Source organism: Cydia splendana, chromosome 14, assembly GCF_910591565.1.
Source record: "Cydia splendana chromosome 14, ilCydSple1.2, whole genome shotgun sequence".
Lineage (NCBI taxonomy): Eukaryota > Metazoa > Arthropoda > Insecta > Lepidoptera > Tortricidae > Cydia > Cydia splendana.
Window position 1 is genome coordinate 11561172 of NC_085973.1, and position 23853 is coordinate 11585024.

The 23853-nt window shown below is 36.8% G+C and overlaps 1 protein-coding gene across 1 annotated transcript in view; it reads left to right on the forward strand.

The window, feature by feature from the left end:
* Positions 1-1126: 1126 nt before the first annotated feature.
* Positions 1127-23853, forward strand: part of LOC134797183 (uncharacterized) — a 34531-nt gene continuing 11804 nt past the window's right edge. The window contains exon 1 of the mRNA XM_063769439.1: positions 1127-1676. Coding sequence (XP_063625509.1) covers positions 1551-1676 — 126 coding nt within the window. The 5' untranslated portion in view covers positions 1127-1550. The remainder of the gene's footprint in view (positions 1677-23853) is intronic.

A 23853-nucleotide genomic window follows, 5' to 3' on the forward strand; every position in this document is an offset into this window, starting at 1 on the left:
TTTTGCAGGATTTATCCAGTCTGCTATAGATATTCAACGGATATACGCTTCACACCTACATTGCGAGAAGGTATTCCCGTGAATCAAATAAAAAAACTACAGCAAGGCACAGTAGCGGCAATTATATTACACGGATTTCCTTAATCTCTTAGAAAAGCCTTTTAATTTAGTTTAGATTTTCTCCCCAGTCAGCCAAAAAGGCTATATGAAATAATTAATAATTGTTTTACCAACCTAAAGCCCATGACAATAGACATTATGACATCAACTTGTAATTGTGGGCAGATATTTTTTGTTAAGAGTTTTCTATTATGTGTGAAAATGTAAAAAGAATTTCACTGTTTTACAAAATTTCATTTTATAGATGAATGTAAAACGCGTCTCCCTGAATAAAAGGTTTTTTGTTTTGTTTTCTCATCGTTTGTTATCGCGGCGTAAATTAATTCGTCATTAGAGCCAGACCAACATAAGCGCAATTACCTGCCGTCATTACTGGAAAATAATGACGCCTATTCCTTACTGAATTCTATGACGACGAATCAGAAATGACGTCCAATTAAGTAGTTTGTGAACGTGGCACGGTGAACGGTGACCCTTAATGAGGATATAATTATGGTAAGGAAACGTTGCACCCTAAATCACATCTTGATATAAAAAATACAAATTAGGAATAAAGCGCTGTTTAATAACATATTCATAAAACCATATAAAATAGTGTGGATGATGCGGCAGCCATTAATATTATTAATATGGCTTCATGACGCGAGAACCATAAAGTTGAACAAACGAGAGAGGCGGGATATTTTTTACCGCCTGAGCTCCCATAAAAACGCAGGCCCTGAATTAGCTCGACTCTTTGTCACCCCTTTTGAACAACCCTTAAATTTCTACGACCTACCACTGTCTTTGTCTAACAATAACCACTACATTCCTATCCGTTAAACTGCATCAACGAAAAACAACGTAAAACCGCCCGAGATGAAACGAGATAGAATAAAATATATGCACTAGTAGAGACGACAGAGAGAGCTACATACGTAGTAGTAGCCACGGACGTATACTTTGTCCTCAGCGAGAGAGAGACGACCGAGAACCCTTATGAGCGACCGAGAGAGAAACAGAAATTAACCAACAGAGGGGAGAGGAACCGAGCTTCTTCAGGCGGGGTGGTTAGTCCGCATTCGACCGCGCGCGCGGTAGCGTTGGCTCATCCAAACAGCTCTACGGCGAACGATTCGAGTTGTGTAAACATTTTTCTTGTGCGCTTTTACGTTTAATACTGTGATTTACCAAGAATTGATATGGAACTACGTGATTTAAACTTGGACGGTGAATTGTGACGACATTGGAAGTTTGTTTACCGAAAACTTAAAAGGAACATGTTTTTGTGTCAAGAAAAACTGTTGAAAATTTTTGCAGTTGGCAACTGAAGAATTTTTTAAGACTGTATTATTATGACCAGCAATTCTTCACTTGGATTTATGTGCGCGTTATGATAAGGAAGGAGCTTTGACCATAACTCTTATTGTGAGTCAAGGATACCAAAGATAATGTGTGCCAAAATGTTTTTGTATAGTTTTACTTTGTTTTCGGCCATATGGATTGGAGTGTTAGCTGAAGAGGAGGTGTCGTCGCCGTTGCGGGTAGCGCAGTGCAGAGCGACATGCTTGCAGAAGGTAAGACATAAATTTTCTTTCTTTTCCTACACCTAAATCCTGAAACGATTTGAATCCTTTTCCTTTTATGAATCGGAAGAACGCTACGGAGCCGCAGAGGACCTTATTAGAGGGCGGATGGTTTATGTAAAAGAACCCACATGGCCCAATTAGAATAGTCTCGGATCCCCGCTTTGTCCGTTTGTCCCTTAATCAATCGCAGCCGCAGTGAAGGCCATCCGTTACCCGTTAGACCCACGATAATCCGGTGTTCGAGCTGATTAGCCACTTGCCTACTAGGATCGTTACAGATCATAGATCAAAGAACAGCGATCCGGTTAAATGAGGCGTCGGATATCGTCAAAAGGTTTTTTCGTCTAGTACCTTAATTTAGGTTGTTTTTGGTAGGTACCCTTTTTTGTATTAAACTTTAAATATTACAATTTGATGAATCTATTTTGACCTCGTACCTATGTTTAAAAAAAATTAGTTTAAGACATAGGTACATACCTATTCCTTTTTATATGTTTGTAGCTTATTATAAGAAAAAGCTTATTAATATCGGTTTGAAGTTTGTACATTATTAATTACTCGTACTTACCTTAGTACCTATTTACACACACAACATAATGTTACGTGTACACTTAGGTATGTATATATAATGATGTAAAGGCACCGAGACTAACACAAAATCAATATTCCTATGCAACGAAAAATACATCTTTATAAATTTTAATGTGCCTCCATTTAAGCCAACAATTGAAACAATGTTGAAACGGAACCTAAAACATAATCAAATACCAACCAAGTCATAAATCACGGCAGAGTTATTATAATTTATCTCACCTTTCGTACCAAAATATAGAAACTGTCGTGGTAGGGGAACCTAATTTATTATGCTGTCGAAAAGTCGACGGCAGTTTGTAAGTACTTGTAGAAAAATTGTGGATTTGATTTTTTTTACTCATAACATCAATTCTGCTTTACCGCGTGACAGAAATCGATGAAAAGCATGAAGGGTATTTTCGTGCTTTTGCAGAAAAAAATCGCATTAGTCGAATGCGAATTTTTTCGAACTGTCAAAAACGGTTATCCACCATGGAATTTGTATGAAACACAGAGCAAATGACATCACGGCCAAGTACCTAGTTCTATCCGATTTATTAAACAGATATTGTGTTAAGAAAAAAACATAGGTACAACCGAATTGAGATTTTGAGATTATGATTAGAAATACGTAGAACAGCAGTTATTAACCCACTTCTAGGTTAATAACTGCTGGTCTACGTATTTCTAATCATTTTTTGGTGCTTTATTTCGTGCAAGGTATGAAATAATTTATTTTAAATACAGTCAACATCCCTATTACACTAGCTTCAATGTTTATCTTCTCTCTAAAACGATAAGTACGATTTATATCGACCAATATTTACAGATACAATTTATCTAAACTGGTTGCGTTATTTATTTGAAGCATTCCGAACAGGTTGCTTGGTTATCGGTATTGGGTCCGGGCCACAATGAATGTACTTTGTATCTATCTTTCGAATTGTAATAAACTTATTTGTTTCAGCCTTAGCCCCGAGATTGCTCAATAAATTATGCTTCAAATTATTAAGTTCCTTATTGAATTTTTAATTAACATATTTGGATTGGGCTGGTATAGCATCTCTGTCTTGTACCTACATTAATTAAAGTCACTTATATATATCCATTTTTAATTTGATGTTTTACCTTTAATGAATCAATATAAGCTTTGATATTGATTTCCATGTGCTTATAATTCTAGTATATCTAAATATAATCAGCATCAAATAAAAAAAATAATAAAAATAGCTATTTTAACTCAATTGCAAATGCCAGGTAGGCAGTTGATAAAAAAAAACATGATATGGGTCCTGCCAATCTCGTGTGGATCAAAATCGACGTATGTTGATAAATCCGAGCATTTGGGCATGATCACGCTTCGTCCAAGTTTTTTGCCTTCCGTCTTTTTTGTTATTATTCTACCTGCAAAAGGACTAAGGTTGTGCACAAAGAGGAGCCATTTTAACTTTTTTTCCATTTTGTTTGCAAAGGGATGTGCGTGACGTTTCCAAGGGCGGAAGGATAGGCAAAGGTTTTTATTGTTCACAAAATTAGAGTAGCCGTATAATCAGGAAGTGGGTTAGCCTTAAAAATATAATTGCCCCTAATGGAACAAACTTTATACCTGATATAACCTTTTGTAAGTTAAATTATGCCTTTATAGGTGGAAAAGGTTGCAATATTTTATGGTAGGATTGTATATCTAATAAATTGATATCAAAAATGTACGGCTTTGCTCCTTCATGAATATAAAAAGCTGGCAGTAAGTAATACTTATTATTTATAAACTAAACGTCTATTTTAAATATGTATTTTTTTTTAAACTTACTACATACGTATACTCAAGTGTATTCGAATGAGGTATCCGAACCATTATGTATGTTTTGAGACCTATTGAAACTATGGAGTCTGTGTAAATTTATTTGTTTATTGGTTTTCTATTCTCTTCATATTTTTTTGGGTTGTTAACTTTTGTAGAAAGCTTGCCTCTAGCTGCCAACGCGGGCTTTAGAAACACGATATGAATTTTAAAGAGCATGTTCCTAAACGTTTGTGGCCATGTCTAGGAGGTTTTGTTATGTACATGACTTGTATAAAATATTTAAACACCATTCAAAAACATGTCAACACATTCTTGCTTGCCCCTTTCACCTGCTTCTTTTGGAATACCTAATTATATTATTTACATACATTAATAATTTCGGTTGTTGAACTAAAACTAATAGCATTTTTAAACCTTGCCCCAATAGCAGTACTTACGTCAAGATAATAAAAAAAGTAAAATACCCGTTTCACCTTGAGACCCTAAATAATGCAAAAAACAAACCATAAAGAACCAGCCGGGCGATTGCGAAATAAAATCTCGATTAGAAATTTAGGAACTCTCAGACCTTCCCTTATGGTTCCTTTTGAAGTGGCTACTCCCGGAGTGAGCATTATTATTTTATCGGTGTTCAGCCATGCACAAGAGGTAGAATAAAAATGTTGTTCGACGGAAAATCGAAAAAAAAGTGAAGGTTTCGGATGCACGTCCTCGGGCCACGCTGCGGTTAGAAAAAATAAACGAGAAAGTCAACGCCGAAATGACCTGCGTTTTTGTTCAAGATTTGTTTTTGTTAAGTTTGAGTTCATTTGGAAGTAGCCATGTCTGTTGCTTACTGAATTAACTTAAATTGCCTTCGCTTTTTGTGTTTAAAAGCATTGGTTTATTTCTTTCGAAGCCATAATTTTTAAGCTGACCAATGGAATTGAAAGTGCTGGAGTCAAAATCTCATTATGATTCGGATATTGGTTTAAAGATGACGTTGTGTTTTTATTCCGCTTTAACCTGTTCTTGGCTTTGCCGTTGGATGAAGTCGGCTCGCGGATTCCCTGAAGGCGATAATTTATGGAAAAGGTCAGGCGAATCGGACTAAGTGTCGCGAGGTGACATTACATCTACACAACTCACGAGAAGGGTGTCTTGCCTTATCCGGCAAGGCAGTCGTAATAGAGCCGTAGACGAGAGAAGACGATTAATGATTCATGACCCCTCGTAGCGCAGTGTCATCAATATTATTCTGTTTGTATCCCGCACGTTTGGCCCACCCTCGCCCGCGCCCTGTTCATACATAAATAAGCACGACACGTCGTCTTCTCTGATTACATCGCACCGATGTAGTGAGAAATAGTGTAGTCAGATGCTGAGCCCGTCTTTTGTTCAATATATTCCCTAGACGCTGAATGAATAGTTAACACTGTATGCTCAACGTGCAAGTTTACGGTTTCGGGTTTCACTTAAAAGATTGGAGATAAGTCGATGAATTTATTTGTTTGGTGTCAATAAGCTGATGTTACAATCTCTGTTGGTGTTGGGAATTTATTTGTTAACGCCGATATGTATCGGAATGTCTGTGAAGAGATATGTACATCGGATTATAAATGTGCCAAGCAAAGTTGTTAAAGTCACTGATAAGAAAGATCTCCAATATTTAATACTAAATTACTTTTAAAACGTTTGAAAGCTAATAGCTAATAAGACTTCCCTAACAATTTTATGACTAGATATAACTTGAACAACTAATTTTATATGTTAATGAACATAAATGTTTATAAGTTGCTGATGAGACATCGTATATTTAGTACAGTGTCAAATGACAGTAAAAGAAACACATCATTACTGGAAATTACATGAAGTTCCGTTACTCCCAAAAATGACGTAGAGCTTCTTGTCACGCAATACGGCGATAAAGCCGGTTTCCAAGGTAAATTTAGTAGAAGGCAGAATGGATCATTGACAAATACAGTAAGTATAGGCATTGTACGAATGAGAAAGATAAAAAAACTCAAATTAAGGTAAGTAAATGAAATAAAATACGACTAGCAACAATATTTTCGGTGTTAATGGTAACTAATTTTAAATCAGAAATCCGAATCCAAATTTTCTGAATGAAACAGATAAAGAATCAATGACACGCTTGAAAATATATTTAAAATGCACAAAACAACACGCTTTTAAAACCCCGCCTTATTAATGCGAGTCGTTCCGAGTGTGTGTTTTTCCTCACAGATCCCATCTAGCGACATTAAAGCTCGCGGAAGACTTGTTCTACTGATAAATGATGTGCCTGCTACTACACCGCTTCGCTTTTAATCCTCCACCACCATTGTGTCGACGTCCGATTTTTGACATCAACGGTTTCCTTCCACCGCCCACACGGTTTGGTAAATAAGAAATTAATGGCCTATCTGTATCTCAGTTTGAAATCAATTGCCTACCTATTTAATGATTTGTCGTGTCGATAATATCCGTTCGTAGTATCTACATATTGGGAACAATTTACTTTACAATCACCAGTCGAGAACTTGAATGAAGAGGAGCGAGATTACTGCCGACATTGCAATCAAGATGAGAATGTTTTTACTCGTAAACAAGTAATGTCATAAACAAGTATTATCAGTTAGATAAACACGATCGAGCCGGTTATACTGATCATTAAAATTACGAAACAGTTTATCAGTTTTAATAGTTTTGTGAGCGCGAGCGGCCGTTTTGATTACATATTTAATGTTTCAGTAAACTATTTAACATCGTTCCAAAGTTGATTGGGATTCGATTAAAAGCAGCTGCTCTCTGAAGGCATACACTAAGCCCTGCAGCCACCGATGAAATGGAGATAGTTTTAATGCTCGTAAATTTCGTTTAGAGACTCCGCCGTCCGATCGACTAATCGCTTTCGTCGGGATATTTGCCTAAGTTTGAAACTAAATTTTGTGCTCGATTTGGTAATATCGCAATTCATACGTACATTAATGGCGTTATAGCATTATGGGTGTCGTTATTACAAGGGGCCAAGAAGACCCTTTCCTGACATGTAGTATAACCTCCTATGTAAGTTAAGGCCGGATAAACGTCAATATGGGTGACACTTTATGTGACCCATAGCATTCAAAGGAGAGCTGTTTAACCTAAAGATAAGTGTAGAGGTAAGTATCCATTTGTAATACTGTTTTACAGATTGTACTGAAACTATAATATAATTCCTGTATTATACATACAATACCTAATATACAGTAAGTAGGTACATATAATTAAATTAATGGGGGATCAATAAAACAATTTATAAACAAAATATCTGGCAGATATTATATTCAAATCAAGATCAAATTGTTGGTTTAAGCTCAGGCCTATGATTACATTTACTTCATGCCTCAGTGAATTTGTTATTTTAAACGAAGCACAGTAGGATGTCCACGATGGGTGGAGCCTAGCCTTTGCAATGCGTACACGCAATCCAAAGCTACACCGAAGGGGGAGTGGTGTGACATAAAGAGGGGGACTCACTCTAAAACTAATTAAAATGTTACTGGAACGAGCGTCTACATATTAACCGCCGTAAAATTGCTCACAAATCTTAACTAGCCTGGAATTCATTTTATAGGGATAGGTGTCAAAATTTATTGTCTCCAAATTCGTTTCGTCTGCAGCCCCAAATCTCTTTATCTGCGCATTAATCTTTTAAACCCCATAAAAACGAATCTTTGAATCTTAACAAATATTTTGTACGAAATTGATGGAGGAACCGTCCCTTATCTAAGGCTTGAATCTAAGACGATCAAAATTCCTAGAGGTGTCGATACAAGGTATGAGTATGCCATCGTTGTTAAAGCTTTATTTATAATTTTATTTTTACGTGACTTATGATTTTTTACGGTAACGTCATTTGATCACATGTAATTTTATTTAAATATGCATGTAAATTAAAAATGTTGTAGTCGTTGAATATGCATATAATTTTATTATATTATATTTTAACTTAACAAGGCTTTACCTACTTTTTACCATCTGTCCGTTGTCTAGGGGGTAAAAACTTTTAGTTTCAAAATAGCTGGAGCACTTCTAAATCACTACTGTACTGCCACTTAGTGTGAAGCGATCATGGGACTCGCGTGGGCCGTGGCACAGTTGGCATTCTTTTAACAAAAAAACAACTGGCACCCCGTTGTTTAAGAGGAAAAAAATAATGAAATATGTTTCTTAACCTTTTTTTCGACATACGGGATAAACGTTGGGAATTTTAAAGTGTCGTATTTAAATGAACAACCCACAGCGAAGTGACATTAAGATTCGATTATGGCCCTTTGTAACAAGTTTTATAGGTGAGTTAGTCGCATTATATGGGATGGTTTTTATCAGCTTATTCATCCACGATTAAACACTCTTGGTGTTTTTATGGTCCCCTATTGTTTAATTACTGCTAGTATACGGCGCCTCATGATCCAAACAAGCTTCTCTGTAATATCATGTTTCAAATTGGTTCCTTAAAATCGTAGGGTACCAATTTTAGAAGCCAATTCATCTGAACAAACACGCACGTGAACACTGCTTGGTCGAAAAATGTATTAACTACATACGATAACCAAATAACACTTACGGCGTAACTTTAGTAGACAGAAAGCAGACAAAAATACCGATTGGGGTAGATTTGTCTCGCGGAGTCGCCTGTCATGGCCAATAACACAGATCAATGTTGCGTGCAGTTGGCCACGCCACTCGAAACACACTTATTTCGGAATCTAGCAACACAGTCCTATAAATAAGTCGAGAATTGGATTGTTTAAAGTAAGATTAATTGATTCATATTGTTAGGGCTCTTGTTTGGTTTCACGGCTTTTGTTGTGGTTCAGACATTTTGTTTTAAATGTATTGTGAATCATGCGACGATCAACAATAATGTTACCTCATCTACATACCTACATTCATTGTATAAATTGGATATTTAAAAAAACTTATTCATAAACTATCAGTCGTTGGTAAAAATTAAACAACATAAAATTAACTGAACTCTATCTTTGGAGCTTCTTAACATCAGGGCTGTGTTTTAACATTTAATTGTAAACCATTCATTTCATAGACATACACACAAACACGCAGTGGCAGGTTTAATATAGAACAATAGTTATTTGTACAACAAGAGATCAAAGTTTGATATTTCTTCGAGTGCTTATTTTGAGTCCCGTGCAAGCGAAAGATTCTATAATACCCTAAGCAGTGAGAACATACCTAGAGGGACAGAGGTAATAGAACCCAAGTATCGAACTTGTATTAGACCCCGCATGTTGAAATGACATTTGACTATAAAGGTCACTTGAATGTCATTTTGTCTCACTCAGTGAGCAAAATCGCATTTTGCTCACTGAATGAGACAACTCAGTGAGCAAAATGCGATTTTGCTCACTGAGTGAGACAAAATGACTCAGTGAGCAAAATCGCATTTTGCTCACTGTTTTTAAGAAGCAATAAAGTACCCTTGTTCGAGCTGCTGAGGTGAAAAATATTTTAACGAACCGATGTGCCTATGTGTAAAGTCTGAAATAAAAGAGGCACACGACACACATATTTTTGTATCTTGGAGACGCCATTTAAGTCACTATCGTAAATTTTATTGAAATGTCCCAGCAACGATCGCCGCACGAGATGCCTTGTCTTCGGGACGAATTTATGCGTAATTCTTAAACAAATTGACGTTTTCGAGATTTTCTTTGAAAGGGACGCCGACTTTATAATTTGACATGTCTCTTGATACTTTTAAAAACCTAAAGTGCATCAACTATTAATTTACACGTTACAAACAATTGATTTTCATGCACTGTGAAGATTTTCAGCGGATATCACTTGCACTTTTAAAAACAACACCTCAATGCATCGTCGGCGCGCGGTCGTAGGTATGGCTTCGTAAGTCGTAAATTCATATCGCATTACACAATAGCTACTATTGTCTTTTTATTTCATTTCATTGTTTCCTTTGCTTCATTACTTTGCATTAGCACTTCGATGTCTGCTTTAGATTCCCGGGTTTAGAATACCACAATAACGCATTCATACCTATTCGTAAATGGTTTTGTTCGACAACATTTTAATTAAGCTTGACTAACCACGAACTCAAACAAAAGGTTTCAAACAATCTCAGAAATTGTAAGTGTATCGGTTTGAGCGGAAAGCGTTTCAAAGCCATCGAAATTGTAAAGTTTATCAAGAGCGTCAAGAAAGCCCGAGTCGATTTTACGGAATGGAGCAATAAACTTTTAAATTTGTGGCTAAGTCAATCAATAAGAACAGGAGGAGTGTCGTGAACACGGGCGAAGCTCGCGGCGCCCGCGGCGCTTGGCATCCGCGCGGGCCCTGACAAGGCTTCCTGCTGTTCAGACTTGACATATCTAAACTGTTGCCTATATTAGTACTTTTACGCGACGCTCGCCAGGCCTACATGTTTATTCTCAATGAACTCCTAAACATCCTCCGTTTTACTCGTGAATCGTGTTAATCCGACATATTTATTTGACGACATGAAAGCGCACTTAATGAGCCGAACCCGGTTTGCTAGCATACCGGCCGATACAGATACGTTTCCGCTGCGTGTTAATTAAAGGTCCGTGGACAAACTTTATGGTAGGTAGCATTCACAACAAAAATACGTACCTATGAGTGTTTAACGGTCGCGTTTCCTAAGTTGCTCGAGGGCGCTTAAGGTTTATCTGATGTCGTGAGTATCGCGAGGCTATCGGGCCGCGTCAGACATCCGTTGTCCCGTTGCTACTTATCTTCTCACTAAATAAAAAGCCTTCCCGCTGATCGTCGCGGCCTTTGCCTCGTCCCTGCTCATTCTTCCCCTGACCGAAGACTCCTTTATCGCACGTGACGTGACAATTCTTTTATTCCTGACACTTTGTTTCCACATAAATTACTTCGCTCTTCGGCTACCGAGGATCGCTTCGGCCGGCGTCACCGTGCTTGTGAGGTTCCCTTTATTCAGCTTCGTTTTGCATTCCGCCAGCTGTGTTTGCTCATTGTCTCTCCGCTTAAATTAAAAAAGGATTTTATTTTTATTTGCGAATCCTCTTCACCCACGACTTATGTGACGTTAAGTTTGGAATGAAGTATTCTTATTGTTACCCCATGCGGTCTTTACGCAACGTTGCATAAATTATTTAAAGGCTTTTTTTTAATTAAAGGGATGGGTCTTTTTGCGTAGGCGGTCGGTTAGTGTTTCATTGTATGTTTATCGCACGATTTATTAAATAATTGCCAGCGTCGATTAAAAGATTGGTAGCGCCATTACATTGTTACCAAGTTAAGAATCTTTATACCTAGTCCCGCCAGTGAGTATAAAATTCCACGTATCACGATCACGCAGCAGTGAAGTCCCTCACGATTTATGAACCCACTTGGACTACTAATGAGCAATACAATCGTAGTTATTAAAAATCAATAACCATGTTTATTGAAAAATAACGGTTATTAAACAGTTAGGTACTTACCGATTAAAATTTGAACAAATAGTAATACATATTCGATTTTAAGAGTCGGTTGAGATAAGAAAGCCGTTAACACACAAAACGAGAGAACCGTCGCTAAAGTAGCAAGTAACAAGTGCCTAATCTCTGGCGGTCACATTATTGTGTGATGTCGCATGAAAATTAGGTCCTTTAGTGGCGCCTTCGTAATAAAGCCAGTGGAGGCTCTATAGAACCCCGTAATAATAAATGGGAAGGCGATAACATTGAAATAATGCTCTGTTGTATAGCAGTCGTACTGTTGTCTTCAATTGTTTCAGTCAATTCCTTGGAGTATTTAAATATAGCAATTTTGTTGAACAATTAAAACAAAAGGTCTTGATTTAGATGGTTATTAGTTGGCTGTGTTCAATTTTAATCATTGTTACCGATATAATGAGTTAATATGTGATGTTCCGCGGAAAAAGGTACCTTATGGCGGCTGGCGCTTACGTCGCATAGCGCCGCAATAATATTGGAGCGACGTTAATAATAGCGTAAGCGCCAACCGCCATAAGGTACCTTTGCCCGTGGGACGTCACATATATATAGTTAGACAAAGATGTAATGTTACTTTTAATAAAACACTTGAGTTAGTTGGATTACTTATTTAAAATTACAATCAGTTCAGTACCAACACACTCAACACACGGAAACTCCCACATAAAAAAAATACACTGAAGTTCTGAATCCTACTATTGAAATTATCAACACTCGATTTTCAAACTTAATCATTTAACTCCTAACTTAGTTGTACGTGTTGTGAATAGCTCTGAATGTCTCCCGTCCTGAGATAACGGTAACCGGTGCATTGACCCTCCATCATCGCTGTAAATGAACAGTAATAGCTATTTAACATGTATAATAATTATAATAAGGAATGTCTTCGTACCCAAAGCATGTCCGCATCGACTTCCTAAGTAGCGAACGTTGCAAACATAGGTGCTTATTATGCACGCATGTGGAGAATATAATAGTAATAAGCTAATATGTAGAATGATACCTGATAATTTATGAGATGCTACATTCCGTAAGTGGATTATTGCGGCGAATGAATAGAATCAAACCAGTTTCCAACAAGTCATTACTTTACCAGGTGTGAGTTCTAAAGAATTCGAAGCTGAACTTATTACTGTTTAGTAGCAAAGCATCTGCAGATCTCATTATACCGACAAAAAGTACCACATCCGCAATTTGGAGATGTAACCGGAAAATTATTACCATTACTATAAATTTCTCCTGCAGAAGGAAGGAAGACTTCTATGATAATCGTACTTTATTGCGACCGCACGCTACGAATGAATGGCTGTCAATTCTTTTATACGTAACTGACATAAATTCGTCGTGAATAACCATCTTTATAATGGACCGTCTTTGTAGTTCCGTCTAGACAAGCATTTCGCAAACATTCTGTGAACGTTCGAGGCATTCTTTTTATACCGAACGGAAATCGCCGAAATTGAAATTGGCCGAGCTCATAACAATGTCGCCCGAACCCACAAATAAAATCTACCGCCTTCCTATTCAGCGCTCGCGTTCTAGGATCATTTCAATAAAAGTTATTGTAATGAAAACTGACAATGGACGCAGGAAGTGATGTGAGTCCGTGTATTGAAGCAAGTGGACTGTTTATAATTTGTGCATTGTTGGTGCGGGTGGCGCGTTCGGGGACCATTGTCAGGCGCGCGCCCGATATCCTCCTAATTGGCTTTTTACACGACGAACAAAATTGAAACGCGGCTAAACGATTATGGTGACGGCTGAAATGTTTGCTCGCAGTTTATAACTAGTGACACTGATACCCCGGATTAATTAAACGTGTTCCACGGCTTTTTGCTATTTGGATCGGGTCTCCGCGCCGCCGGCTTGCTTTTATGTACATCGTGTATAAAATTTGTAGTACGTTGTTGTACGTCGAGAGCTTGCGCGAATCTTATGTGCTCTTTCATTAAGCCTAATGGGTTTACTAGAGAACTAATCAGATGATTTTTAATATTACTTTTGTTTCTTTTAGTCAGAAAGAGACTTCAGATCGATCATTTGATTTCATATAGTACAGTGAGCATTGTAATTCTCGCTGATGCTGAATAGACGATTCTTTAGTTCTCATTGGATGTATAGGTTATAGGGGTCGAAATGACCATCATATTTCTTTTTGTCGTTAATGAACATTTGAATATTTATTTCAGTTAATACATATTTCCATCAATTTAAACTTAATTAACAACAAATTAAACCCTAAATCTAACAAACACACGAAAACAATATCCGTGCCATAAATGACCCCGCGTCCCTCCAAACGCAAAGGAGCCCATCACGCTCGCCGGCATCATTAATTGTATTATTTATTATAATCCAACTTTCACATATAATAGCCCTTTTTGAGTCCAATTTTCCTTCCACTCCAGTAGATTTCAGAAGTGTTGTCGCATAAATGTTGAATATTTTTAGTATGCATATGTATGTAAGCCTATCTCATTGTTTTGATTTTGTTTTATAGTTTGTAAACATCTATCTGAGTAAGCGCTCAGATAATACATTACTGTACAGTCGACGTCAAAGATATGTTTAAACTTTTGTACCTTACTCCTTTGTAATAAGGCGAAAAATGTAAACATATCTTTGACGTCGACTGTACCTGCTCACACAGCAATTTGCAAAGCCAAAGTTATTTGTTATAATATAATCTCTGTAATTCTCCTAGATGATATGTGAAACAGATGGTTACAGATGAAACTTAGTTTATATAACTCTCTATTTGAGCCCATTCGACCCCTAAAATGTGACATAAAATTTATAAATAACCTTTAGCTCAAAAGTAGGTTAACAATAACTCATTACTGCTACTTAACTCAGAGCTTTCACCTCAATTTATCTCAAGCTTACCTCCTCAAAATACCTCACTAATCTTAAGTGCTAAGTCAAAACATCCTTCTGCTACTTAAAGCGCTTCTTTCATCTCCGTCCTCGGATTACAATGGATACCGCAAGAATGCGTGATAAGTAATCGTATTATGTCTGTTAGTAATTAATTCTCGGAAATATACTAACCGTGATAGACGTTATCTTTAAACCAATCTGTATCAGATAACGAAATCGATACGACACAGCGTATGTTGCTCAGAGGGATCACTCGTTGTAAGTAGCGATTAGCTGGATCTTGAGTCACGACTTTCTTGATAAGATACTGATGCTAGTGCGCTGCTTCCGATGATGCCATTTTCTGTTCATTTAGTGTACCTATATACCTACCTATCCTCTATTAAAGCTTGATGGACTTCAGAAAACATTCTTACATTTTTTTGTCGGTATTGGCTCATTAATATCTGAGTATCTGTTAACTTTTATTTTAGGTTTTTAAGCAAGTTCGGTTTCTTTAAACCGTACAAAAAGCATAATATGGACAGTCAGCAGCAGAAGTTGTTAAGCGGGCCAGATGTTCAAAATGATCTTGACGCGACTATTAAGAGAATAAGAGCTTGTCAAGGTAATTTTGAACACCTCATCCGCTTAGCAACTTCTGCTGCTGACTGTACATAGTGTACATACATATATAGTATAATGTTACTCTGATACGACCTTATATTTTTTATAATAGTCCAGCAAGCCATTTTCGTCAGTAAAGGCGGGAAGTTAAAAAAAATCGTATAAACTAGTATAAAGCAACGCCTTTAGAAAATTTTATTTCACGCTTTTTTATACTTACTAAATTGGTCTGCACGATTGTAAGACACAAACCACAAAATTAAATATTATACCACCAAACAGATCTATAACGAAATCTTCCAAACATAAATCGTCACCTTCGAGTTCCAAATTTTAAAGCACACACAAGAAAGTAAACTTAAATAACATCTTTCATAAACTACCAAGTAATGACGTCATACTGACTCGTCCATTTGTCAAGCTGAGCTGCCTTATCTATAAGAAAGCTGGCTTAGACCCCGTATCGCGTCTCACAATAACTTGCTCGATACCTACGGCTGCCGGGGCTACAGAAGCGCTGTACGGATTTATTCCGAGTATCGGGTATTTAGGTAGGTGCTGTAATATGGAGGTTGGATTTACGGAGTTATTAGTTCGGAAAGTAAGGGTATGTATGTTAATACATCGATAACAAGTTTTCTCAGGGGTAATCTGTCCATAAAAAGTTGCAAGAAGATACCTTATACAAACACTATAAGACCAAGCTCGTAAATTGACTGACTGGGTGCTCACCGACATAAAAATAACCCCTTTACATTGTCTTATAAAGCTTATCCTGATTGTATTCTCTAAAATAACTGCTATCTTCATTGTTTATTTTATATACAGCCTAATAATAAGTTAAAAATACAACAGAAAGTGTACTGTATAAATCCCTTCTAAGTCGATTCTTATTAACGACATCCGTATAAGATATTTAGCACTTGTATTTAGTAACTGTTAGCACCAAACTTAACACTTCACGTTCACACATTTTCGACCCACTTTCCAACAGTTTCGGAAGCCACAGCGCGGATTAGAACAAGTACTTAGCGGGAGTGCTATCTTGCCTCGGTTTTGTTTTGGCCGAAATAAACTTGCCTCAAAAGACGGACGAGGTTTCTTAGTTACTTTTTAGTTGCAAGATTTTATAGTTTTTCCCAAAAGTACCTACACACAAATGAGTATAAATTGTGTATGTCAATAATTCTTACATTATGTATAATGTAGAACTTAGTCGTGCAGATTGATTATATAATCACTTGTCTGTCATGAAAATCTTACGTAAGATATTCAATTATTCATGTACATCCGAATGCCGATAAAAGCTCATATTGGCTATAATCTATCTAAGTATAGTTCTCAAATTGTATATATGAACATTAATGTGTTTTGTAAGCTAACCCGTCCATTAAATTTAATGTGCCGCAGAACATAGTTTAGTAGATAGCTAACTAGGGTTCTACGATCTTCACTTGGTCCTTACGATGTCATTACAAGCCGTTCGCCATTCTTTGCAGATTTTATTATTCTTTGCCCTTTACAATCACATAACCCTATCAAACTAAGGATGGAGGAAAGACATTGCGTAACGTACTAATCTTCCTAATCCTGTATTTTGTTACATTTACTTTTAATAGGTAGCTGAGACATAATAATGTCTGACCACAAAAAAAAAATTCTGTCTGAATCTCCAAAAAACTTCATTTCCGTTGTTCCTCTAAACCGGCACCACAAAATTCGTTCATAGGTATTCATATTCATTACTCAAGCAATTTATATCAAAAATGCCCTCTACAACCTTTTTGTCGTACTGTATCGTTCGGATCTTTTAATTAGATAGCATACAAATAAGAGGCTATTTCGTTTACAAACGGGCGGGCACGTTAGCGACAAAGCGTCAGGTAGCGGCATCCGTCGGCCTCCGCCAAGTAAATTGGATATCAATCTAAGCGTGACGATTTTATCTCACAAAAAATACGTAACCCTTTCTCTGATCGCTTTACGTAACTAATTCTGGGCACACAATAAACCTGACTTTTTGCCTCTGAGATATTTTTATGTAACAGATTTTGTTGATTCATTATGCTTCAAGTTAATCTGCGTGCTTTAACTTTAGCCGGGTACTGTGAATGAAAGCATTGTTTTAGAGACATTGTGAAATTTAAGACACTTAAAATATGACTTTATTATACATCAGATTCTTCATTCGAATTATTTATACAAAAATTGTATAATGGGTACCGCTACAGAACCTTGCACCGCTTGAACCGCTTGTGTGGCCAGTGCCCTGTTTATCAAAATACAAGTGGAAGTCCCTTTCTAACAAAAGCTGTCAAAAAAAGACTTCCACTTGTATAAGGTACAAGTTACAAGCTTTTGATAGAAAGGGCACAGGTATTTTATACGTTACGTTTACACAAATCAAAGTAGGTTAGTTACCATAGGTAGGTTCTTTTTAAAATACATAAGCATAGTTTACACGTATTTGTTAAAAATTATAAAGTATTATTATGTTGCTGTGCATTAGATACATATTTTTCATACTTATTCACCAGTCATTAATTATTTTTTCGTCTATATTCAAAAGCAATGAAATCAGGTCACTAATGTCAGAATGTCATACAAATTGGCCAGTTCAACATAATTGACAAGAAAGAACCAAGCTCTTAGGGCCAGTTGCACCAACCACATTTGATAGTTTGATCAACATCACTCAACAGAGAACTATGAAAATTCTCATACAATCAAATTTAGCGAACCCTTTAACGGTAATTGGCGGTTTGGTACAACCGACCCTACAATATAAATCCTCCTGTCCCATCGATTAGCACAAATATTAATAACAAATGTTTATACATGGAAGCCAGTGAATGACTTCAAAATTACACCGTACAGTTTCTGCGCTTCATCGCTACTCGCAACTTGCTATAGACTGCGGTACGTTTCGTTTATCAGTTAGCCGGTGGGTTACCTTTCCCAGTGATTAGCACCTCCATAAAGACAGCTACAAAGCGAGGTGGACCGGAGATTTATCGCGACACGGACAACGCCGGGTGAACCATCACCGTAAATATCCGCCTTACGCTTCCACTTCCTCTGAACTTCGCTCTATTGATTTATAGCTCTGGGTTTTAAAAGCTAACTTTTTATAAGGCAACTCGGCCCAGTTGTTTCCAACTGTCTGCAACATCTGGCTCCTTTAGCAGTTTTTAGTTGCTGTTTCGGGAACTTTGCCGTTTTAAACTTCGCCTCTGAAATGAGTTCAAGTGACACTCGCAAATGTCCATAACTTGGATTGACAATAGCATTATATCTTAGTTTGCTTTTGCCTCGAAGATCGGCGTAATAAATTTCATTTAAATAGATTGAAGAACAAACACTGCGACAAGAGACAGATGAATGGTAGGATAATGCGCGGTATTATAGTTAAGCGTGGCCAGTGCTATTGATATAGTAGAAAGTCGCTATTCTGTTTGAGCACCCATAAATCCTTATTAATCCTCATTTGGAAGTCGATTCAATGAGCAATATTAAAAGACAAGACTACCCGGAGCTATAATTCTTCAGGGCACTTTCCAGCTTGCTAGTTAATAGTATAAATCAAATACTCTTGTACTTGTCATCGGTGCCGCAATAATCAAAGCTGGTTGCTAGATAAACCGGGTTATTTGAACGGTGCGATCGTCGGGAGGGTTTAGCGTTATGTACGCTCCTACTCGAACCTGCCGTTTGTGAGATTGGCTGGTGAGAGAAGGCAGGCAGTTGCATTACGGTTACTTGTGCTATCTTCAACGTCAGTTTATTTAGCTTAACACTAACTTAATTGGCTATAAATTAGACGCATGCAAGTTAGCTAGTTACTGGTTTGCGATATTCAATTGCGCTTTCTCGTCTTGTTAGATCTGGTTATCGTGCTTGGCGTGAATTTTGCACTCAGTATTTCTTACATGTTAATATTTTTCATATCTTTTTTGTATTGTGGGACGTCAATATTTCTTGTATGAATATATCGTGATACGTATTTAAATTCAATCTATATTTTCTTACTAGGTATAGCCTCGCAATAGAGGGCATAAGGTCAATACGGGTAAGAGTAGCTTTGCGAGATAAGGTAGTACATTGTGGGGCCTATTTACACATTGATTAGTGTTTAGACGTTTTTGAGTAGGCCCCGGTGTAGGCCACACTTACCCATATTGATCTTACCTACCTATTTCAAAGCTTGATATAAGCTGTTACAGATTCTCAGCTTTTTCTGCATCTGCAACTGTAGAAATCACTCCCACATCATAGGTATTGTAGGGGAAGACAAGTGATTGCACAGATATGTCTCCCCTCCGGTCCCGCGGAGCTGCAAAACAGGTGGAGTCACAATTAGCGGCAAGCTTAAAGTACGCACTATGTACGCCCACTTTTACAACGATGGGGCTGCTAGTTTGTTAAGGCGAGCTTACTACTACTTTTTTTCTGGCGTCGGACTGAACGTGTAGCGTACAAGTATTTTCTAACCATAAAACTGTGATCAACAGCGAATAAATCTATGTTATGGGATAAATTAATGCGATAATATAATGAATATTCACATCGTAACATGGTAATTTGACAAACATGATAATATTCAACTCTCTATTAAATTACTGACTTTACCTGCACAAATTAAGACGTTTTAATACAGTTTTCAATTATTAAATAATATAATGGCTTAAGCAAATTGTTGTTACAATGGTATTTTATTTTTCTATTGAAATCAACTTTTAAAATTAGCATATAGCCATTTATGTATGGACAGATGAACACAATCAATTGAACAATAGCGTCCAAGTCGTTAATCTTAAGTTATACCATCGATTATAAACCTCATTTAAAAAAACTAAAAAAAGAATATTGATATAGTAAAATATCTGTTATCGTCATTAAACTGTTTTATTTCCAACTTAGTTTTATTGCCATCTATCAAACTAAAAGTAATTTATGCCAGCGACTGTTATCCCAGATGCTTTTACATAGCTATTACAAATCTATTAACAGAATTTGGAAATCCCTTGACGTGTTTTCTTTGCGTTAACCCTTCAACCATTTTGATAAAAAAAAAACAACACTTAACGCGTGTAGTATGCAGATTGCATCTTAATCCACTAGGGAATTTCTAAGTGAGCCATTTACATTTTGTATCAACCCGCCTTAACGGGCATAGTGCGACTACACGCTAGGAGGGATTACCTCACTTTATGCAGCGTTGCTCTCCTGTTTACCCTCGGGGAAGGAGAGTCCTTTATGGTATTTGTGTCCCGCTCGTGTAATTCTTTCAGCCTGTTTGTCTTGGATTAAACGCATGTCTTTGCTTTTAACGCTACTGTTTGCCCGCCAGCCTATATAAATATTCTTAAGAGAATGAGGCTATTTACTTTCACGGTTATGAACCCTTTAATTGCTCTTCTTATTTTATGCTTTTTGAAATACGGCTTTGATAAATTCTTTTAGCCGTGCCGCGGTCGTAAAGTTAATCGTAAAAAATCCAGCTTTGGATTAAATTTACAAAAATAAATTGCGGGTTCTTTTGTTTCATAAAGTTATAATACGCACGCGTAGTTTAATGAAGATATTGTGTTACTGACTTGAGTAGTATTTTTAACTGAGTTATTTAGCTTGCAAGAGCAACGTTTAACAGACTTTTTTATGATGTAACAACCAATCACTTACAGGTAGGGACGTTAATATGTCTCTTGAATTGCTATTGAACTGGTATCTTAATTAAATTTACTTCCTGTTATCAGTTCACTTTTAGATTAAAAAATTAAACTTAGGTATATATTTGCGTATCGACATATTAGCTTTATTTGTATACTTGCTTTTCAAATTACACTGACTAGTAGGAATAAGGTAGGTAGTAGTATTGAAGATACCTAATTGACGTTTTGTAGGTACCTACTCTCTCTTATGTTAGATTGACTACAGAATGAACGAACTAGTGTTCCGTCCCCAGTTTTCCCAAACGCTAATAGTATAATTATATCCGTAGGAAAGCATTTTACAGCTAATATTTCTATAGACATGTGTACGCATCGGCATTAACAGTAAGACTCCCGTTGATCGGATGACCCTTGATATCTGGTTGCGTACCGTTTCTCATTATCGGCACGGATCGTGGTCGCGTGGTTCTCCTGAACCAATGTTCACGTTTTAGATCGATTGGTAATATCGAATGCTAAATAACTTTAGGGATGGCTGATTTACAAATCCTTAAGGTTTGAAAAGTGGGTCTAAGCAAAGAGGCCTGTGTAATAAAACACCAATCGTTAATAAGTTTAGGCTCCTTGTGTTTAATCATCTTTGTAAGTACAGTCAAAACCGTTTATAACGACATCGAAGGGACTACTCATATTTGGTCGTAAAAACCGATAGTCGTAACAGCCGATGACGTACTTAATACTTATTATTAAATGTGAAATTAATATACTCATCTATAAAATAAAACTACATTTTATTTATATCACATGAAAATTATAATAAAAAGACATTACGTACATATAATTATCATTTTTCTACATTAACAAAATCTGTTATTTTAGTTTGTTTGAAACACTTCTGTAGTACGTACGCACTTTACTAGTTCACGCTGAATTTTAATTAAAGTATTGTCATAATATGTTTTGGTGCGTCTTGTGTTCGGATAAGTAACAAACTGACTGAAAAGAAATGAGAAAGCGGGCTTTGGGTTTCGATTATACTGCATACACATGTACCTATTTTGTTTCTGAGAAATACAATAGACCCTAAACTCGAGTTGTTTTTGTTTACTTTTGCGATCTTAATGATTTTAGTGTGCCAGATGTGGGAACGGGATACTGCCCTCACCTATTCAAATGTTTACAATACGGCTGGTCGTTCTAACAGATATAATTCTCCGAAAATATCAGTTAAATGTAGTCGCTTAAAGAGATATGTTGTAATAAGCGATGTCGCAAAAAGCGGTGTTTTTTATAAGGCGGTCTAATAGAATTTAGCCGGGACCTTTGATTTTGGTCAATATAACCGGTATGTTGTTCTAAACGATGTCGTCGTAAACGGTTTTGACTGTAGTTACTGACTGAAAAAAAAACACTCAGCTATAGAAATTATACCGACAAAACGACTAGAACTGGAAGTAGTAGTAGAGTGGCTCGTATGGATAGGTGGGTAATCATACATGAGTCACTATATTTACTTATTACAGAAACAAAACAATTTTTAATACTACTCAATTATCGTATAGGTAACCAGTTATAACTTACCTACTTAAATAAACATTCCATTATACTTAAAAGATAAATGATTAATCGGAAAAAGATTTCGTAAAGTTAAAACTTCACTTTGATTAATCGGAAAAAGATTTCGTAAGTTTATAACTTCAATTTCACAGTCTTATATAAAACCCACACTAATCAAGCGTTAAAGGAAATTACGTGTATGCAAAAAGTTGATCTACCTAGACTTGTATATCAAATGATTCCATTGTCCGATTCCGAGAAGTGACACCCGACCACCCTGCTCCGGCGCCGAACGCCGTGTTTGCGACTAGGATCGCGTTACCGGAGCTTCTTGTGTGGCTCTAGTTCTCCGACTATCCAAACTGAGGGAAGCACGAGAACTGTTGCGACACGGCACTGTCGTAGGATTTGTCACTGTTTGCAAAAATACATGAGTGGTCATGTCTGCTCTAGCTCAAAGCTCTAGCTCAAGCTGCTGGTCTAGCTCAAACCTTGTCCTAACCGAAGCGAAAACATATATATCTCACAATACTTTAATACGAATATCTTAGCTAAGCGACAATGATGACAGGTATAGTAAAAATGGCTAACACTGTTAATTTATATTATGTGTTTACTCAAATTTATAGGTCCAGTCGCGCCGCCGCGCCGCTTCATTTCTCGTGGCACTACAGCTATACCCATACTATTTAACCGTGTCCTTAAGGGTAAATATCCCCCAATCATTAAATACATACATAGTGGTCAAGGAGAGACTGGAACATTTTAAACCATTATAAAATGGTTCTTAACTTCTAATAAGTGTCAACTAATAGCAATAACGAACACTTGCTATCCTCACCTACTTTTGTGATATTCAAAGAAAAAGGTCCATTGATATTCAATGCAGTAAGCATAACATCAATATTTCTGGACAGTTGCAAGCATAAACTCATAAAATCCGGTGTCACATATGTTGCACATTCCCCTACGCTCTATCCAACCATTTCCAGAACCCAACATTGTCACAGCCATAAATCGCGCAATCATTTTCATAATGCTACCGGCAGCCATACAAACGACGCGTCAACTTAAATCAGATACATAGCAACATAACCGCCAAACACTTTACGCCCTCACTATACTTGCATACAATAGTTGAGGATAATTTTCGCATTTCAACTATCGGATTCAACCGATATTGTTGTAACGGTCTACGGGACTGCATTCTCCGTTCTCTTGGTATTGGATCGCGATGTCGAATGTATCTAAATAGCGTACGCGGTAATCTACTGCGTCAATTAAGGGGTTAATTAACTGTCAGTCGCAACCTATTATTGATATATTGACATACATTTAATATATCGATATTAATTAGGAGCTATTGTGTGTTTGTTGATACATACATGCATTATTATGCAAGATTTTGGGAAATTCGAAGAATGTACGTGATAGTGCGTAGAGGTTTTAAATTATGATTAATACGACCGACGACGAAATAAAACCCAGTATTACACATTCGCGCAGGACCGAGCATTTTAAATTTAATTATAGAAGTACATACGTGATTGTGTGTACATTCACCTATGTAAGTATGCAGTATT